This window comes from Vitis vinifera, chromosome 19 (assembly GCF_030704535.1).
Source record: "Vitis vinifera cultivar Pinot Noir 40024 chromosome 19, ASM3070453v1".
Classification (NCBI taxonomy): Eukaryota; Viridiplantae; Streptophyta; class Magnoliopsida; order Vitales; family Vitaceae; genus Vitis; species Vitis vinifera.
The window spans coordinates 3,855,817-3,875,779 of NC_081823.1; the positions used below are offsets into that span (position 1 = coordinate 3,855,817).

A 19,963-nucleotide genomic window follows, 5' to 3' on the forward strand; every position below is an offset into this window, starting at 1 on the left:
TGATTATTTAAACTAAAGAATTAAGATCAACAAAATACATTTAAACTAAAAAACGAATTGAAATCAAATTAATTGGGATTAAAAATACAAACTTTATTTAACGTGATTATTTAAAACAAAGAATTAAGATCAACTAATGCATTTAAATTAAAAACGAATTGAAATCAAACTAATTGGGATTAAAAATACAAACTTTATTCAATATGATTATTTAAACTTAAGAATTAAAATTATTAACAAACTTAAACTAAAAGATAGATTAGAATTAAACTAATTGGGGATTTAAAAAGAAAATAATATAAACTTTAACACAAAGAATTAATCAAAAACTAAAATTTCCAAAAAAAATAAAAAATAAAAAAAATAAAAAAAAATAAAATAAAATAAAATAAAATAAAATAAAAAAATAAAAAAAATAAAAAAAATAAAATCTAGGCTAAATAAAAGTACTATATAGAAAACTAACCTTTGAAGTGAAAGAGAAAATCCTCTCTTGATGATTAAATGACAGCCCGATCTCCGTTCGAAGTCCCTTGCTTTTTTCCAAAATTCCGTGTGCTCTGCCCCCCAAGAAAAATCCCCCTATTCTTTTCCTTTTCTCACCTATATATATCACCCCTCAAGACCTAAATTTGTTTCCAAAAAGGAAAATTCTCCTCCTCCCTTTCTTCTTCTCTTCTTTTTTTAAATCCTCCAATCAAAAGCAATCTTCCCAATTTAAAATTCCCCTCCAAAACCTTCCAAGGAGAGTCCCGTCTTCCTTAAACTCCAATGGTAAGTTTCCTTGCAAAAACATGAAATTTTTGAAGTTAAATAATTGCATGAATAGATAAATAAGTAAATAAATTAAAAAAATGGTAAAAATAATAAATAAATAAATAAGTTAAGGAAAATAATATAAGAGGAAGATAACCAATAAAAAGTGAATGATAATCATAAAATTAAAATTAAAAACAAAATAAATAAATAAATAAATAAATAAAATAAAATAAAATAAAAGTCTTCGTAGGCCTAGTGTGCCTAAACGGGCCTAAGGTGAGACTAAGTGGGCCTAGGGTAGTGCCTAATGGGCCAAGTGTATCTAAAAGCTATCCTAAAAAAACAAGAAAAGCCTAAGTCTAAGTTAGGGCTGCCAAGGGTCACGATAAGGGATCAAATAATCCCTCAACCAAAATCTCCGAGGTGACTCAGAAAAAGGTAAGTGGTATGAGTAGCCATGGGCCACCAAGGAACTATTGTGGAGCATTGAAAACGAATTTTAAAGACATGTGCTAAAGGGACAAAATTGAGGGTCTACACAAGGATTGGGGAATGAAATAGTGGAATGTTCTCTTATATCTATGAATATAGAAATGATTATTTCTCGAACCAAGTTAAAATCTTATGTAACTTTTATATACAAATTTATTTTTATATTTATATTTTTACATTAACAATGACATTGAAGCTTTCAATAGTTTAATATTGTTTTACAAAGAATTTTTCACTATTAATGTGTCCCACAACAACAAATGAATTCTTTGTTTGTACGAAATTTCTAGTTAATTAATAATCGAACTTCAAATTTTTACATGTTGGTCATTTGCTTCCGTGTTCTTTCCAAAACTTCATTTATAGTACATATAATTTGTTAGAGTGTGATATACATTATTCAACATGCTATTAGAGCTTTAGTTAACTTAGCATATCGAGGTCTCAAATTCAAGTCCCCCATCTATTTAAGTATTTGTCTATACATGAGATTGTCTATGTCTCCCAATATAGGCATAGGTCACAAGATAGTATTAGAACATGATATATACATTATACATTAAATTAATCTCTTAGGCTTTAATCTATTTGTACTTGAAATTGTCTCTACCTCCCATGATAGGTATAATCTACAAGGGGAGAATTACAAATTAGGTGGGCTAAATCTGATAATTACTGGGAAGTATGGTCTCTTTTAATAATTCTTAAGAAGGACAGTAATAGGCTTAAATACCAAAAATGTCCTTCAACTAAATGCTTTTAAAATTCAAAGCATTTAACTTTACTTGCTTTATTAGAACATTTATGGTGCATGACCCTCACATTTATTGTAATTATTGACGTTCAAATTTTAAATCACAATTTTAGGTCTAACCCTTACCATTATTATATATAATAATAATAATATAATTTGTTATTTAAATTTACTATTTAAAACAAAAAATACTTCTAAAATAACTATGAAACCAAGGTTTGGTTAATCTTGATTTTGATGATAACAAAATAAGGTTTAGAACTAATGATTATATTTCAAATATGATTAGGCAAGACGATTTTCAAAGTGGCAATCACAAAGACAAATCAAGCCAAGGAGAAATCATGAAGAAGAAGACCGTCTCAAAGAGAAGAGTTTTTCAAGACCCAAGCTTCATAAGATCTCTTTGTAAGGTTGTTGGTGCACTAGGACTTTCATACATTTCATTATTTATTTATGCACCAAAATCATCCAAGAGTAATATTGTTTTAAATATCTTTAAAATTGGATGATTTCATGTTTTCAACTACAACCTTGTGTTAAATAATTTTCAAACTTGTGTTAAAAGGTTTTAAGTTGAAAAAGGTTGGGTGTTGAGCCAAAAAATGGCTCAACCGGTTCAACCGGTCGACCGGTTGTGCTCGTCCGATCGAGTACCGGTCGAGGGAGGCCAAAAAGTTTATCTCTCTCCCAGTGACCTTCTTTTCCTAGTTGAGGTCCGATTGAGGTCCGTTGAGGCCTAACGGTCACTTGCCAAACATTAAATGCTAACAGCTAGTCAACCGGTCGACCCCTAGCTCGATCGGACAAACCCCCAAACAGCTAGTTTGACTTTTCTATTCTATAAAAAGGCTTAAATCTTCATTGTTTAAAGAGCTTAACATTTCAAAATCCTTCTTAATTATATTTGAGCCTTGAAAGAGTATTTTTGAGTGCACCATTATTTCAAAACTTGCATATCTTTAGTGCACCATTCAATCCTAGTTTTTCTTGTATCATTTGAGTTTAAAGTTCTTGTACTAGGATTTTTGTGAGATCTTTTATTTGTAAATCCTTGAGAGGAAGTTGTTCAAGAGTGGGATATCTCTTGAGAAGTGTAAAAGGTGCTTGGAGCTAAAAGTCCAAGAGGGTGAATTGGAATCATAATCCAATTGTATTGCTTGAAGGCTTGGTTTGGAAGCCTTGAATTAGTGGAACCTCAAGCTTGGGATTGAAGCTAGAGAAGAGTGGATGTAGGTCGGGTTGCGCCGAACCATTATAAACTCTTGTGTTTGCATTCTTTCTTCCCTAGTCTTTAATTTATATGCAATTGTCTATATATTGCTTATTATATACTTGCATATAATTGTCTCTTACATTCACTTGTTTAAATTTGCGAAAAGAGACCATCACCTTATTCACCCCCCCTCTAGGGTGATTATCTTAGGTTGGATTAGCCTAATATTCCTAACAATAACATTTAATGTGTTTTTTTTTGCATTTTTTATTTTTATTCTAATTTTAAATTTTATTAAGAAAAAAAAGTTTCATAATTATATTATAAAAATGATGATTTTTTCATATATATATATATATATATATATATATATATATATATATTAAATTTTAAATTGATAAATTATGTTTTTGTATTAAATTCAAGGGAGGTACACTATTTAATTTTCATATATAATTTTTTTTCCTCAATATATTGAGTGGATGGTGTTAATACATATTGTGAAACCAATGTTTGGTTAATTTCGGTTTTGATGATAATAAAACAAGGTTTAGAACTAATGATTATATTTCAAGTGTGATTAGGCAAGACGATTTCCAAAGTGGCAATCACAAAGACAAATCAAGTAAAAGAGAAATCATGAAAAAGAAGAAGACCTCGAAGAGAAGTGTTTTTCAAGACCCAAGCTTCATAAGATTTCTTTATAAGGTTGTAGGTGCACTAGAATATTTCATGCACTACATTATTTAATTATGCACCAAAATCATTTAAGAGGTATTTTGTTTTAAATTGAATGATTTCATGTTTTAAATTAAAACCTTGTGTAAAATGTTTTTCAAACTTGTTTAAAAAGGTTTTAAGTTGAAAAAACTGGTTATCATGGTAAAAAATGTTGAACTGGTCGAGGCATTGGGCCAATCGGCTCGATCGCCTAAGGTACCGGTCGACCGGTTCCCCTTGTCCGGTCGAGGTCCGGTCGAGGAGTGTAAAAAACACTCTCTCTCATTCAATAGCTTTCCCTTTCCAGTTGAGGTTCCCTCATTCCCGGTCGACTTCCGATCGAGGTAACGATAACCTGTCAAAGCATTTAATGCTCTAACGGCTAGTCAACCGGTCGACCCCCAACTCGACTGGTCGAACCCCCAAGACTAGTTTGACTTTTTTCTTCTATAAAAAAGTTCAAATCTTCATTGTTTCATAAGTTTAACCTTCTCAAACCTTTCTTGAATATATTTGAGCATTGGAAGAGTGTTTTGAGTGCACCATTGTTCTAAAACTTGCATATCTTTAGTGCACCATTCAATCTTAGTTTTCTTATATCATTTGAGCTTAAAGTTTTTACATTGGGATTTTGTGAGATCAATTATTTATATATCTTTGAGAGTAAAATTCTCAAGTGTGGGGTATTACTTGAGGGGTCATTCAAGAGTGAGATATCTCTTGAGGTTTGTAAATGGTGCTTGGAGCCAAAAGTCCAAGATGGTGGATTGAAACCATAATCCAATTGTATTGCTTGAAGGCTTGGTTTGGAAGCCTTGAATTAGTGAAACCTCAAGCTTGAGATTGAAGTTAGAGGAGAGTGGATGTAGGCCGGGTTGCGCCGAACCACTATAAAATCTTGTGTTTGCATTCTCTTTTCCCTACTTTTTTAATGTATATGCAATTATCTTTATATTGTTTATTATATACTTGCATATAATTGTCTCTTACATTCATATAGTTTAAATTTGCAAAAAAAAGACCATCATTCTATTCACCCCCCCCCCCCCCTTTTAGGGTGATTACCATAAGTTGGATTAGCCTAATTTTTCCAACACATATGATATGTTGAATATGAATGAGGTACAAAAAATGATCTATACGATTATTACTTTTATTATAAATTACAGATACAACAAAAAAATGTTATAATTACAATATAAATACACTTATATTACAACACTTTACAATAAAATATAAATGAGAAAATTTTAAACTTTTTTATAAAAGTGATAGTATTGTATAATTATACCATATTTCATAACATACTTATATTATAAATTGTTTCTAAAAACAAATGAAATACTAATTTGAATTCACAAGACTGATAGTTTTATCTATATATATATATATATATATATATACAAAAATTATTAAATAATTTCAATGCATTGGATGAATGATGTTAATAGAATGATAATGATGTGTTAATACCGATAGGGTATGAATAGACATTTTTAGAATTATTACTTTTATAATGAAATATAAGTACGACATAAATGTATTATACTTATAATACAAATTCACTAACATTACAATATATTACAATATAATTTAATTTATTTTTGTTTAATTTTTTCACATGCTTTATTACCCAATGAATGGTTGTGTGTTATTCAATTAAATATTTGTATATTATTCAATTGATGAGTGTTCGTGAAAAATAATTATTCATTCTATTATGTTAACAAAGTTTTTAATTATATGTTACATATATAAAACAATATAATAACCTTAAAATATGACTTTTATTTACGAGATATTGAATTTTTTTTTTATACTAGATTCTCTTAAACAACATATATATCTTTTTTTTTTTACCCCATGTTACTAAAGGAGTAAAAAAATTACAAATTTATTGATGTGATAATATAAAATAATTTATAATTAATACAAAATAATAAACTAGATTAATAATGCATAGTTTATTATATTATTCTTATGAAAATTTTAACTTTCAATTAGACTTATCATTTCCAAGTTCATTCAAGTAAATAATAAAATTATTTTTATCATTAACTTTTATAAGTAAAACTTTATTATACAAGCGGTTGATCGTTTAAAAGTGAAAAACAATTTTTTGGGACAAGAGATATGCACTATTGATTGACTGGACCCATCATCATGTATGAGTCCTACATTATCGATAATCTCAAAATCATTTATTGATAATATAGAAAATATATTTAAGGGTAAAATTATCATCTAAAAATTCTTGAGATATCGGACTCTTTCTAGTAATTATCACATATAGCCCACCCTATCACGTAATTCTCCCATCTACAAGTGAGAAGATATTAGAGTGTGAATCCTATATATTATAGGCTAAAATACTTTTAAGTTTTACACTTCTAGGTAAGGGCCACATACCATTGTTGTTTGTCCCTTCCACCATGAGTGCTATGGGTTGTGCATCCAAATCCTTTTAACCTTAAGCTTTTCAATCATGGCTAAATAATATATAGCATGGGTCCAGATCTTTTAATTAAGCTTAAGCTTTTTGGTATGAACCACATGTTTGAGGACGGACCTTAAGAGTATAACATACATTTAATGAAGTCCAAATCATTTAACTTAAACTTTTAGTAAAGTTGTTTGTCTTATGTGTCTCTTCTTTGATTGGATACTCAAATCAACCCATTGCCTGTGGAGCTTTATCATTCCAAAACCTGAACTCTCACTTATAAATATGATTGGAACTTTTTCTTATAAATATGATTGGAGCTTTATCATTCCAAAACCTGAACTCTCACTTATAAATATGATTGGAACTTTTTCTTACACTTATTTTGTCCTTTTTATCCCTTTCTTTCTCTAGACTCTGTCAATTAGCATTAATAACTAAACCTCAATTCAACTTTCTCAGGAAAAAAGTCCTCTTTGTACATGTTAAAGTTATCTCAATCCTTCACCTTTTATTCAGTGACTTTCCAGTTCATTCCTCAATCATCATTTTTGAAAAAGAATCGGGGTGGGGTCACGCATTGGATACATTCTAGACCATGACTGGTAAAAATGTGTGGACGCCAAATTGAAGATCATGCAAGTTTTGTGTGGAGAAGCCTTTTCTATGGAGTACTTTATGTCTTTATCCCGTTTTGTATTCTTGCTATGGAGTAACATTTTTTATTTACAAGCCAAGTTTGATGAAACCGGGTGGATTTGTGCTTTTTTTCTTTCTGACTTTTTGCAACTTATATACTTTCTAACCAAGATGCTCCTGAACTTTATTGCCATAGCAGTCAAATTAATCCATCAAAATGATCATCTTATTACGAAATATTTGAGAGTGATCCACTTTTTGATAAGTCCCATCGTATTATAAGTATGCCAAATGAAATAATTTCACTCTTCTGCTTATTCACTAAGCTTTCTGAGATGTTTTTATCTAATTGAATCTTTCTTTACAGTGAAGTTGATAATCCTTGCCAGACATGCCAATTTTTCTCCCACTTGATAATTGTCTTTGCTCTTCTTTGTCCTCTTTACAGACACCTTTTGTTTTGTAGGCGTACGTGCAGTGCATTTTCTCTTAACTTTATTTTGTGATAGAGGTTTGACGTTCTCTTGGAATCTCGAATCATCTCCTGGATCAAGGAAATGAGGTAAGGATCTTCCCAAAAAAGAAAAAAAAAAAAGGTCTGGTCTGGTCACTGGTACTGGTCTCTAGGCAATATTCCATGTTCATATGATTCTGCCATTCTTTTAATTAACTTCTTGAAGCTTACATTTCCATGATAATGAAAGATGATTACTATATACATTGTTTCACTCCAAAGTGATCCTTATGAGCTATGATGTATAAAATTAAACACAAGATCAAGAGAAAAATGATAGCAAAGTAGAGTGCATTTGACTGGGGTAGGGAACAAGAAGAAATCAGAAGAGAATGGAAAAGGAGCCCTCATGCTTTCACTGACTCCAACACTGGAATCTGGTTTGCCTGAGCCTCTGGACCAGCAGACCCCTTGAAGAGCAAAATTGCAAGGCTGGCAATGCGAAAGTAGATGAAACAGCCATAGCAATGTGTGACAAATGATCCAAAATCCGTTCCAACAATGCACTGCCACCCAGGTCCATGCGTCCTATCAAATTCCTGCATTCGAACACAAACCCTATATCAGCAAGCAAGAAAAACAGACTAAACCACGTATACTTCAACATTTTTTTTGTGTTTTTGGTATTAGAACGTACTTCACCTTTTTAATGAAACGTGCAATCTCGGTGGCCTCAGTGACATCAAAGAAGTCGAGGGCCTTTGCTGCCAAGTCTAGAGCATCTTGCTGCATGGTTTGTAGCATATCAGTCTCACCAATGACTGCCTTGCCTTCTAGCATGATGATTGCAGACTAAGTTGTGGGAAAGGAGGAGGTGGTAGAGGGCTTATATTATTGAGCTGGGCATAAAGGTTCCGGTGCTAGTGGGTCAGCCACGTATTTGTGTGTGGTTATTAACTGATGGTATGGGATTGTGCCTCGTGGATCTCTGATACAGGCAAGCTGGTTGGACCCATGTGCTGGAAATGGCTTGAGGGTCTTGCCATCTAGAATGGCTAAGCAGAAAATAGATCAGAGGTGTAGGAGAATTTGATACTGCAGGCAAAGGCGATGAACACTCGAGGGATTTTCATGGTCCCGATTTATCTCCTACACGTGGTGGGTGTTAATAGCTTGTGAGTTGGATTCTGCCACGTATACTGGCCCGGATGATACGTCCCCAATCAGTTTTTGTCATTTTCTACCATGGTCAGTTCTTGTTGGGAAAATGTGGGAGAGGATGAAGAGGTCTGTCACGGGCTGTTTACTAGAAAATTCTCCATTTTTGTAATAGCACATTAACAGCACTCCTAGAGCAGTAATTCTAGCTAAATGATCCTATAGAAGCTTTAATTATGTGGTCCGAATGTCATGAGAGCCAAAAAAAAAAACGTGAATTGATGATATTGTTATAATTTTTGTTTTCTATGTTTTTTTCTAAAGTCCATTTCAGAATTTGACTTATTATTTATGACGTGGTCAATATGTTTACATCTTTATTCTATTACCTATATTTTATCATATATTTCTCACGATCTAGATTTGAAATTTGATAGGTATCAATTTGATATCTATATGTTTTCCCAAAAATTAAATTATTTGAATTCATTCAATATCGAATTGGATTCAAGTTGATTTAGTTACATGAGTAATTGGAATTACATAAGTTCAGACGTCAAATAAATTGTGTTGGACCGACATGACCCATTTGGCAATTATGGCTTGTTGTGTCAGCCCATGCACACCAAATGGGAACTATGACCCATGTGCTTGCAGGCCAATTGTGTCATACTATGTCATGTTGGTGTGTAATTCTAACTGGTCATGTTAGTGGGTCATATAGGTGGCTACTTCAATGGGCCACCATGCTTTGTTGATGTTTAATTTATTTTTGCAAGTCATTTTATTGTATTAGAATTTTTTTATTATTAACTAAAAATATTCACACAAAACATTTCATTGAAGGGATCTCTTCTAATTGTTCTTACAAATAAATTTATAACATTTGTATTATTTGAAGTATTATTAAAGATAATACTAAAATTTTTGCTTTGTGTGTCAGAATCTTTAAAAAATATTTATAAGAGGATCATATATGCGTTGGGATAGAGCTTTAGAAACCATGATATAATGTAATCAATTTGAGATTCATTAATAAATTTAGTTATTTATTTATGATTCAAGTTCTCTTTATTACCATTTTTGCATTAATTCTTTATTTGAGTACTTACGCTCATATATTTTGCATTGTATATAATTTGGGTGTATAAAGAGTTATATAAAAGATCCGAATCTTGGTGTCCTTTCAAGGTGATATAAATAGTTCATAATAGATTCATGGATTGGAACAAATTTAATAGAAATTATGATACACTACCTTCTAATTGGAGAGCTGATTTGTTTGGATTATTGGGAAGACTTTAGAAGGGTGAGTGCATTAGTGTGTATAATTACACATTGGACATAACATATAATGAATCATGATATTAGTCATCTAGTGGTTATGATTCACTAAACTGCTATATTGTATGAACTTTTAACCTTGAGATGAAATTGAGTTTGTGTTCAAATTAATATAAAAACTTTGACTTAATTAGGTGGTCACATATTTCATACAAATTAGGTTACTATTGATTGAAACTAATAACAACATATATTCTCAATAGAGATAACACGATATCTTATGGGATTGGGACAACATGTTCCTTTGGGTAATCTTAATGATATGTGATAAGGAAAATTATAGTTATAATAATTCATTTAGTAGAATTTGACATATGTTTTTTATAAGTTAGAATATGTAAATTGATCATATGATAGAAAGATCTGTAACTCAAATATTAGAGAGGTAATGTTGAAATGTTGATAGTACCTTATTAGATTACAAATATTAATTCATGAGGGGTTTGTATATAGTGGATGATAAATCATAAACCCAAGCTTTGCTTCATTGTAATTTCATAAGTAACTTTTTTCAATCAAGTGTTAAGTTAATTTTAGAATTGGATTTTGAGGGAATCAACATTTTCCTATAGGTCTTAGTGGTCCTTGCTCGATCTCCTGTTTTATAGTGGCACATTTGTTTGAGAGATTTTGAGTTTTTAGTTTATAAGTGTGTATAAAGGTGTTTTGATAATAAAAAATATAAGATTGCACTAAATCTTATGAATTGACATTTTTATTAAGTTAAATATTAATTAATTAGACCTCATTATGACTAATTTATTAGGACCCAAGTAAATTGAATAAAATGATCCAAGTCTAAGTTGGTTTCATGTTACTTAAGCTCGTAGAGAAGCCTATAAATACTCCTTTAGAGGTTAGGATTTTAGTTTTTTGCCATTGTCTTCCAAATGGAGAAAAACCTTAACCACCTCAAAGAAAGAGAGAAAGAGAAACTCACCCTTTTCTTATGCCAAGATCTATAAAGGGAGAGCGGAAGATCTTTGGTTACAGGGAATGAAATACTTTCCATTCAAAACCAGTACAATATCACAGGATTCTGAGAATGATGAGGCAAACTCTTAGGAGAGAGGGGATAATACATTAAGATGGTTGAACTCATGTAGGGATAGTTAAACATGACAAATAGAATCATACAACTTCACTTACACCAGCTAGATTTTTCTTTAAAATCAACCTAATAATAGAAGCAATAATAAACCAGTAATATCCATAACAAAATATCAACAACAATACACTAAATGTAAGGAGGAAAACTTTCCTAAAGAAGTTAAAAAACCACAGAGAAAATATCTTTCAATATTCTTAACAAGCAATGGGGATAAAAGGTTCTCACTAGATGTCTATGGGATGAAGTTAGTGGAATATGTCAACAGATTAAGATGGAAAAACCATAATTTTATTCCAATAATAGAAAGGAGTAATATGAGGATTTTGTTGAAAGATAAAGTTTCACAAATGAGTTATGAGATCAATCAACCAACCAACATCCTTTCAAAGGAAGAAAGAAAAATGCTTCTTTCCCTACTAATTTTGTGCTCCAAAGCAACCATAACACACAAATGAGCTTTTGTATATGCCCACAAATGAGCTTAAGTTGTCTGTATATATATATTCCCTAAACAACACACTACAGCTTGCCTGTATATGCCCACAAATGAGCTTAAGTTGATGCCTAAAAGAATAACCCAAAATTGGCTTAAAGAACCTCAACCCTAATGGTTAGGATCAAGGGCCCAACGAGCTCTGCCTCTGGCATATTAGAGAGAAACACCCATTGGAACTCCATTACATGGAGTACTTTAAGCTTGTCATTCTAATGCACAGCTCAAGATTTTGCTTGGGAACCACATTTTTGTATATCAAAGACATTGTGAATCTTTTTCAACTTAGTAGCCTTTTCTTCGATTATATCTCTCAACCACCTCACATCAATGTGATTGGTGTACTCTTGATATCACAATAAGCTAAATTCTTATCTTGCTTCAAACCCAGTTCTTAGAGAAAACCCTCCAACCATAAGATTTCGTTCATTACTTCAATAATAACCATATACTTGATTTATTTTTTTATTTTTTATTTTTTATTTTTTTATTGTGGACAAGGCAACGAACCTCTGCAACTTAAACTGCTATGAAACAACTCTCCCTTTAAGGTGACCAAATACTAGATTATGTAGATCTCCAATTATAAATACCATCAACCATATCTCTACCTAAACCATTCTAAGAATGTTTGAGCTCCCCCAAAGCATAAGCTCACATATGAGTTGTCTTTAAAGTAGTTGAAGATCCACTTCACTACCTACTACTGCTCCTTTCTAGGATTAGATAAAAACTTGCTCGCAATCTTAATTACGTGATCTCCATATTACCTTGTGTATACCATGACAAACATCAAACTCCCCACAATTGATAAGTAGGAAATAGTTACCATCTTGTTTTGCTCATCATTTGAGGTGGGAAGAGACTTCTTACCGAGCTTAAAGTGACCACCAAGAAAAAAACTCATTAGCTTAACTCCTTTCATGTTGAACCCCTCAAGCAACTTCTCAATATAATTCTATTGAGATAACTACAACTTATTGGAAATTTTGTCACGTGTGATTTACATCCCAAAATTTGTCTAACTGCCTTCAAATCCTTCATGTCAAAAGCAGATGACAAATCCTTTTTCAGCTTGTAAATTAACTTAGTACGTACTTTTTCCACCAACTATTATGTTATCCACATATTGCAATAACATAAGAAAATTATCACCAGAGTATACTACCTGAAGTAGACACAAGGATTTGCTATTGCTTTCTCAAAACCATAGCTTATAATGAAAAAAAGTAAAAAATTCTTGTACCACTACTACCTTAAGGCCTACTTCAAGTCATAAAGACTCTTCTTCAATTTGCAAATTAACCGTGCTCTTTCACTCTCAATAGAAACCTTCTAATTGCTTCATGTAGATTTCTTCTTCGAAATTGCTATGAAAAAAAAAAGATATGCCTTCACATCCATCTATTTAAGCTCAAGATCTAAGCTAGCTACTAACCTCAAAGCAATCTTGATGAATCTTTCTCTTTGGAGAAAAATTTGCATTTTTTTCCCAAAGCCTATAACCAGCTTCATTATCACACTCCAAGGTCTGAAGTTATGACTCAACTGAACTATAGAAGATGTAATAATGTTTATATCAATTAGATTAGTGCCATTCATATCTCATTTATTATTTCGATTTACCATTGATTTAAGTGGCAATCATTGCAACCATAGTGGGCAACAAGTCAACATAAAGCTTAAAAATTTCAGGGCCTTCAACCAATTCTTCATGCCTTATTACGAATGATCACTATTCCTAATTTATGGCTATAAACACTCCTTTATAAAAGCTTTATGAGTTTAAGAAAGTGCATCTCCTCTAACCTATTGACGTTGGCACCCAATTCTAGTAGTAGGGAACTACTCGATTCTTTTATTGATGCCATCATTGTACGATGTCTCATGTTCCACGTTCTATCGCACCTTGTAAATATTCTAAGGTAAGAAAATATTATCGTGCCATGTACGTTCTTCTATTAACAAAAAAAAACTTATCAACCTACAAGAATCATACTACCATAAATATCGCACAAATGTTCTTGAGCCGTTGGATTCTTTCATCATATCACATGCTTGTACACAGTTTCACTTCCAAGGATTTGAAGAAGAATTAAAATATTGGTCAAAGAGGGGCATGTGGTTGGTCACCAAGAACAAAAACTGTGAGAGCTGAATCCTATTAATAAATCTCCCATTACGTACCCGAAAAGTTAAGTCACCTGTGTCATGGAAGATTTCAGCTTTCTCGTTTTTTTACTCTTTTGTTTATGGTTGAGATTTCTTCTTCAGCCAGCTTCCATGCCATAAAGTGGTGGTTGCCTTCAACCCCAACGTGTCACCGACGCACCCGTGTCGGCGACGACACCTCAGACCCACCCACCCACCCACCACCCACAAACCGACACCACCTCTCCCTCTCCTTTTTTTGTACATTTAAAAAAGAAAAAAATGAAGGGTGAAAACAAAGATATATTCAGAACCTCCATATTTCTCTCTCCACCGCCCACTTCTGGCTTCTCCCTTTTCGCTACTTATCTTTCTCTCCTTCCGCCTCCCTCACATTTCTCTCTCTTTCTCCTCGTTTTCCTTTTTTTTTTCTCTCTCTCTCTCTGATCTCTCTCTGCGTCCCTACGCCACCGCTTTTTCCGGCCGAGAAGAAACACCGCCGCAATGGGTCGCTTCTTCTCCTGCTTGACCAGAGGCGGCTCTGCCACCAGCAAGACTAAGGACTCTTCCGAAGGAGACCACTCCGCGGGGGCCGATGAGGGAGGGGCAGTGGCGGCGGCGGCGGTGGTGGTGGAGCTGTTCTCGTCGCAGGGGTGCGCGACGTCGCCGGAGGCGGAGCTGCTGATTTCTAGGCTAGGGAGGGGGGATTTTGGGCTGGGCCGGCCGGTTATGGTGTTGGCGTACCATGTGGACTACTGGGACCATATGGGCTGGAAGGACCCATTTGGGTCGAGCCAGTGGACCGTGCGGCAAAAGGCCTATGTTGAGGCCCTAAAGCTTGACACCTTGTTCACTCCCCAGGTTGTGGTCCAGGGGAAGGCCCACTGCGTTGGGAATGACGAGGAGGCTTTGCTCTCATCCATTGGAGCTGCACCTCCAATCCCTGCTCCTACCCTCCAGGTTAGTATAGTCGTAGTCCCTTTATAAATATTATTGCATGATTTTTGCATCTCAGACATGTGCTAAGATTCTCTCTATCAGGTTCACTAGGAATCGTTCCTTTTTTTTTTTTTTTTTCCTGTTGATAGCTGTGTATGTTGAAATCCCCGGTTCTTCTTGTTCCTTAGTAGGTGGAAATGAACTTCCAGAGAGAGATATAGGCCTTTTTTCTTGATGCACTGCCTTATGACAATTTTATTTTAACAGGCAACCTTCCAAAGGCCTTCACCGGACACCTTACGAGTCTCCATAACAGGTGCTCTAAGGACAAAGGTGGACAGTAATGGTGCTGATGTCCTGGTGGCTCTGTATGAGAATGGGCTGATGACCGACTGCCCAAAGGGAGAGAACAAAGGCCGTGTCCTATCCAATGACTTTGTAGTTCGGAGACTTGAGAAGCTCTGCACTGTTAAAGACATCTCTGCCAAGAAGACGGTAACTGGAACTGTTAACCTCACTCTGTGGGATAGTTTCAATAGCAGCAAATGTGGCATTGCTGTCTTTGTCCAAAACAAGTCTTATCATATTTTTGGTTCTCAGAACTTTGAACTGCCTGATAATCTATAGAAGGTTGAATGGCTGATCTTTTATTCACCGTCATATTCCAGCTCCTTGACTATGTACAGGGGACATGTTCTGTTCTAGAGTCTCGACTTTGTTGTTTGTCTACCTATTTCATATTTTAGGAGGTCGAGAGAGGGAGAGAATTCACATTCATGTATGAAGTTCCATTTCTGATTTGGACCTGAATGTTTATCTGAATTTCTATTTTGGTGTGAGACTAGTAAATGCTTTGGCTTTGAGCTATATCGACTCGCATCACCGCCTTAATGCAATGGCATCTAGGAAGCAGGGCTAACAGCATAAATGCAAGTATGCATCTTATACTCTGCACCCATTTCCCAATTCTACATGATATTATAATATTCATTATGCATACTGTTAAAGCTAATTTCTTTGATTAGCTCGACCCCACGGCCCCTGTATGGCTGTATCTCCTTCGTGTTATTTTATATGTGATGCATTTAGCTTGACTAGTAAACAGCAAATTATGTTGAATCCTAGAGCTTTTCTGGATTTGATAGTATGGTTCTAGCTAAATTGCAATCATATATTGGACTATAGCAGCCAGATATACTTGTTAAAAATACATATCATAACTTTGAATTACAAGATGTTACTTGAGATTTTAGGTAGTTAAGCTCAATCCTGTTTTTATATACAGCTTCTGGGGGTCATTGAGAGTGGGATAGTGTGTCTCCATGGACCTTTCTCCCTGGTCCCAAAAGGGCTTCAGAGGGCGGCCCTCAATTGGGTCCCCAGCAGCTCAAATAAACTACCAACCTCAAAGATTCCTCTGCATCACTCTGCTCCTTACCTTTGGTAACCTGCTTTGATGCATCGAAAGGACCCAGACGGGGTCTCGCCTGAAAGACCGATGACCCTATTGCCATCCATCTCTGCTTCACAGCAGATGATTGAAGTTTGATCAGATGATCTTTGAGCCCAAGTGCTGCCCCCAGTGTAAGAACAATGCAGACGCTGTCTAAAGGCCTCATCTTTAAGCTTCAGAAAAGATCATAAGAAGAGAGGTCTCGTGAGTCGTGTAGAGGTGTTGGGGATGAGGTCTATGTGCATATATACATACACCTTATAAAGGAAAGGTTTTTTGTAAGTGGTATGTGAATACCACTGGAGAAAACCAGCAACCCCTTAATATGTAAAGGCAGAGGCCATATTTGTGTGGCCTTAGTTTTCTCTTCAGGATTACATTTCCTATTCACTTGAGTAGGAAATCCATGAAATGCACTGCACATGGACTTGTACTCAATGTCGCCTTCTCAACTTTGTTTTTTCTCACTTTAGTTATATGGGTTCTCATTTGTACCTTGTGATGAGGTCCCTACCATTCACCAGCCCCCTTATCCTGGATGGGTACAGAGCCTCACAGTAATCAACAGTTCCCTTCAAAATGGTGGTTTTTAATGTTCACTCAATCGCACACCCGAGTAGAAATAAAGAAAGAATAAAGATTTTAACATGGTTCAGCAGTCAAGATGATCCCTATGTCCATGGAGCGTCTCAACACTCAAGAATCCATTAATCAAGATGGTGAAGCTTCTCCTTCTCTTCGTAATTGTGGCCGCACGCACAACTCTCCCTTTCTTTATCGGATCGTTAAATCATAAGAGGATTAAAATATAACAAAGGCAAACTCATCATTCAATAGGGACCCTACGAGCTCAATGGGGAACTCAACCCTCAATCCTCAACATCATAAAACTGACGCAAGCTTCACAATCCAAAAGTGCTTATATAAGTCCGTACTGGTTTTTATTTTTTCTGTTCTTGATATCTGTTACAAGGTAAGAACATCTGGGCTGGGCTGGACTGGGTCGGGCTGATTCCGGGCTTTGGCCTGGGCTGCTGTGCCAAACAAATTTTCATGCCCGAGGAAGGTAGTTTTGGTTTTTACTTCAAATTATTTCACTTTAACATTTTTATATAAAGATTAAATAATTTAAAAATACATAAGTTTTTAATTAATATTAATTAGGATTATCTATATTGCTTATAAAAGTAGTAGTTGTTTTTCACTTTTTTATTTCCAGAAATACCCTTATCAATCCTAATAATCAATTTAAATGAGAATATAATTTTTTTCATTTAGTTGGGATTTTAATTAGTTGATGTAACGAAAGTCATTCCTAAAATGATCATCACAGGTTTAAAAAGTAATTCAAAATTTTAACATTTTCAATACTAATAATCAACTTAAATATAAATTTAATTTTTTCATTTAGTTAGAGTTTTAATTACTTAGCTCTAACCATGGTTGAAATTATTATCACTAACCTAATTTAGGTAATTCCAAAATTTAATATTTTTCATACTCCATTTTATTTCCAAAAATACCCTTATCAATACTAATAATCAATTTAAATGATAATATATTCTTTTCAATTTAAATGAGAATATATATATTTTTTTCATATTACTTGATGTAACGAAAACCATTCATAAAATAATTATCACAAACTTAAAAGGTAATTCAAAATTTAATCTTTTCAATACTAATAATCAACTTAAATATAAATTTAATCTTTTCATTTAGTTAGAATTTTAATTAGTTAGACATAACTGAAATTATTCTTGAAATTACCATTACAAACATAAAAGGTAATTTAAAATTTAATATTTTCTATACTCATAATCAACTTAATTGGGAATTTAATTTTTTTTTTATTTCGTTAGGTTAACAGAAGTCATTCATGAAATTGTTATACCAACCCTAAAAAGTAATGAAAAATTTAATATTTTCATCTACCTTCAATTTTTATTATATTAATTGTTATAATAAAGATTTAATTTAAGATTTTAATTACTTACTTAACAAAAATTTGTATGTTCATAACTTTATTTTGATTTTATATTCAAATTCAATACTTCATTTATATTCAAATTCAATCATGAAAGTGCTCTTAAGAAACTATAAAGGAAAATGTTAATGTTTGTGAGAAACCATTCAAATTGGACATTCATCTTTGACACAACGATTTGACATCCCATCTAGCACAGCTACTTCGTCCTTTATAGTTAGGGTTTGTTAGGAATTCTCCCACAAATCAGGGTTTTTTTTTTTTCTTTTTAATAAAAAATTTTAAATATTTTAAATCATATTTGAGTGTGTTTTGAGAAAATAAATAAAATATATTTATTACTTATATTTATTATTAATTTTTGCTTCTTATCTTATCCTATCTTTCATTCCATGAAATAAATTAATTTATTTTAAAAAAATTATATGAAACTTTTTACTTTTTATCACTATAATAGTGATTTTCATTTATTTTGAAATATTTAAATCTTTTAAACTTTTATATTTAATTAAATAATAGTGAATTAATAATAACACTTATTATATTATAGATAATTATTGAATAAAAAGTTTTATCACTCGTTTACATTATTTATTTAAATAAATTTAAATTTTATTAAGAAAAGTACAACATTATTTTAAAAATATTAAGATTTTGATATAAAATTTACCAAAATGATAAAATAAAATAAAAATCTGTTGAGATTTTAATTCTTTTGATTTTTCTTTAAAATATTTTTATAACAAAACTTATTTTTCCTTTATATTTTTTCCAATTGATTGAATAATTTGATATATTATATAATTTTCTTTGATATAAAATTATTTAATTTAATCTGGATTCTATTTTCTATTTTTTTCTTAATCCACAAATTTCTTACTCAAATTAATTCATTTTTGTTCTTATTTTTATTAAAAATCTCTTATATATATATATATATATATATATATATATATAAATATTTAGACTATATATAAAATAATTAACTCAATTTTTTTTTTTTTTACAAATTTAGTGTAAAAGAAATAAACAATGTGTTTAAATTAAAATTGGAAAATGTTATTGCTAAAGACCAAGGTGGTAGTTATTTTTTTAATCTAAGACAATTGGTTAAAAAATAATTTTATTATCATAAAATTTGGTGTTGAAAAGTATAATGTTAGTTATATCTAATCCCAATTATTTTTTAAATTTGGTTTCATGTTTAATTGAATTATTTGACTTTTAATCTCTACTTGACTTGTATATGACTCTTGGAAGAATAAATTCATATACTAATTTTATTTGTTAGATTTTTTTCATATTCTCTCACGTGTTTTGGCACATGTACACTTACTATGATTAAAAGGATCATTGAAAACCCACATTTTGAAATTTCACCCTCCATCTTATTTTGACCTTATTCGGATAAAAATATCCTCATTACTTTCTTATAAAAATAACCCTCTCTTTTAAACCCTATATACATAAATACTTGAAATAATAATAAAAAAATTATGTCAAAATTGGATTGTTTTTTAAGTAAAAATATGGGAAGAGTTAGATTTAGATCATTCCATCTCTTTTATCCAATTAATTCTACTAATTATGTTTAATTTTCTTTCCTTTTTTTTATAATAAACCTAAATATAAATCCCCGGGTTCATGGCATGACCATGCATAAGGAAATGAAACTCTTAATTTCTTCTCTTTTCGATCTCAATAGAACTCTATCATCTAAATAGAGTCTTACAAATAAATTTGTTTTGTAAATACACTAAACCAAAATTGATTTCGATCTATAAAATTCATTTTTTTAAAAGAATTATTAAACATATTTATCTAAAACCTCTTTAAAAACATATTTTATA

General features: G+C 32.2%; 2 protein-coding genes across 2 annotated transcripts; one reads left to right on the plus strand and one right to left on the minus strand.

The window, feature by feature from the left end:
- Positions 1 to 7,672: 7,672 nt before the first annotated feature.
- LOC100262405 (uncharacterized) lies at positions 7,673 to 8,545 on the minus strand. Its single transcript, XM_002281677.5, has 2 exons — positions 8,180 to 8,545; positions 7,673 to 8,076 (listed from the first exon to the last, which is right to left on the minus strand). Exons 1-2 carry the CDS (start codon positions 8,315 to 8,317, stop codon positions 7,885 to 7,887), a joined length of 330 nt encoding a protein of 109 aa, XP_002281713.1. The 5' UTR covers positions 8,318 to 8,545; the 3' UTR covers positions 7,673 to 7,884.
- A 5,169-nt stretch (positions 8,546 to 13,714) lies between these two features.
- Positions 13,715 to 15,540, plus strand: LOC100267563 (uncharacterized). The gene is made up of 2 exons (XM_002281668.4): positions 13,715 to 14,694; positions 14,941 to 15,540. Exons 1-2 carry the CDS (start codon positions 14,239 to 14,241, stop codon positions 15,298 to 15,300), a joined length of 816 nt encoding a protein of 271 aa, XP_002281704.1. The 5' UTR covers positions 13,715 to 14,238; the 3' UTR covers positions 15,301 to 15,540.
- The last annotated feature ends 4,423 nt before the right edge of the window (positions 15,541 to 19,963 follow it).

Bases quoted from the DNA above. Each gene is read 5' to 3' on its own strand.
- LOC100262405 (XM_002281677.5), bottom strand. From the start codon at position 8,317: ATGCTAGAAGGCAAGGCAGTCATTGGTGAGACTGATATGCTACAAACC. The intron at 8,077-8,179 runs GTGAAGTACGTT...GTTCGAATGCAG, and splicing joins TTGCACGTTTCATTAAAAAG to GAATTTGATAGGACGCATGG.
- LOC100267563 (XM_002281668.4), top strand. From the start codon at position 14,239: ATGGGTCGCTTCTTCTCCTGCTTGACCAGAGGCGGCTCTGCCACCAGC. The intron at 14,695-14,940 runs GTTAGTATAGTC...TTATTTTAACAG, and splicing joins TCCCTGCTCCTACCCTCCAG to GCAACCTTCCAAAGGCCTTC.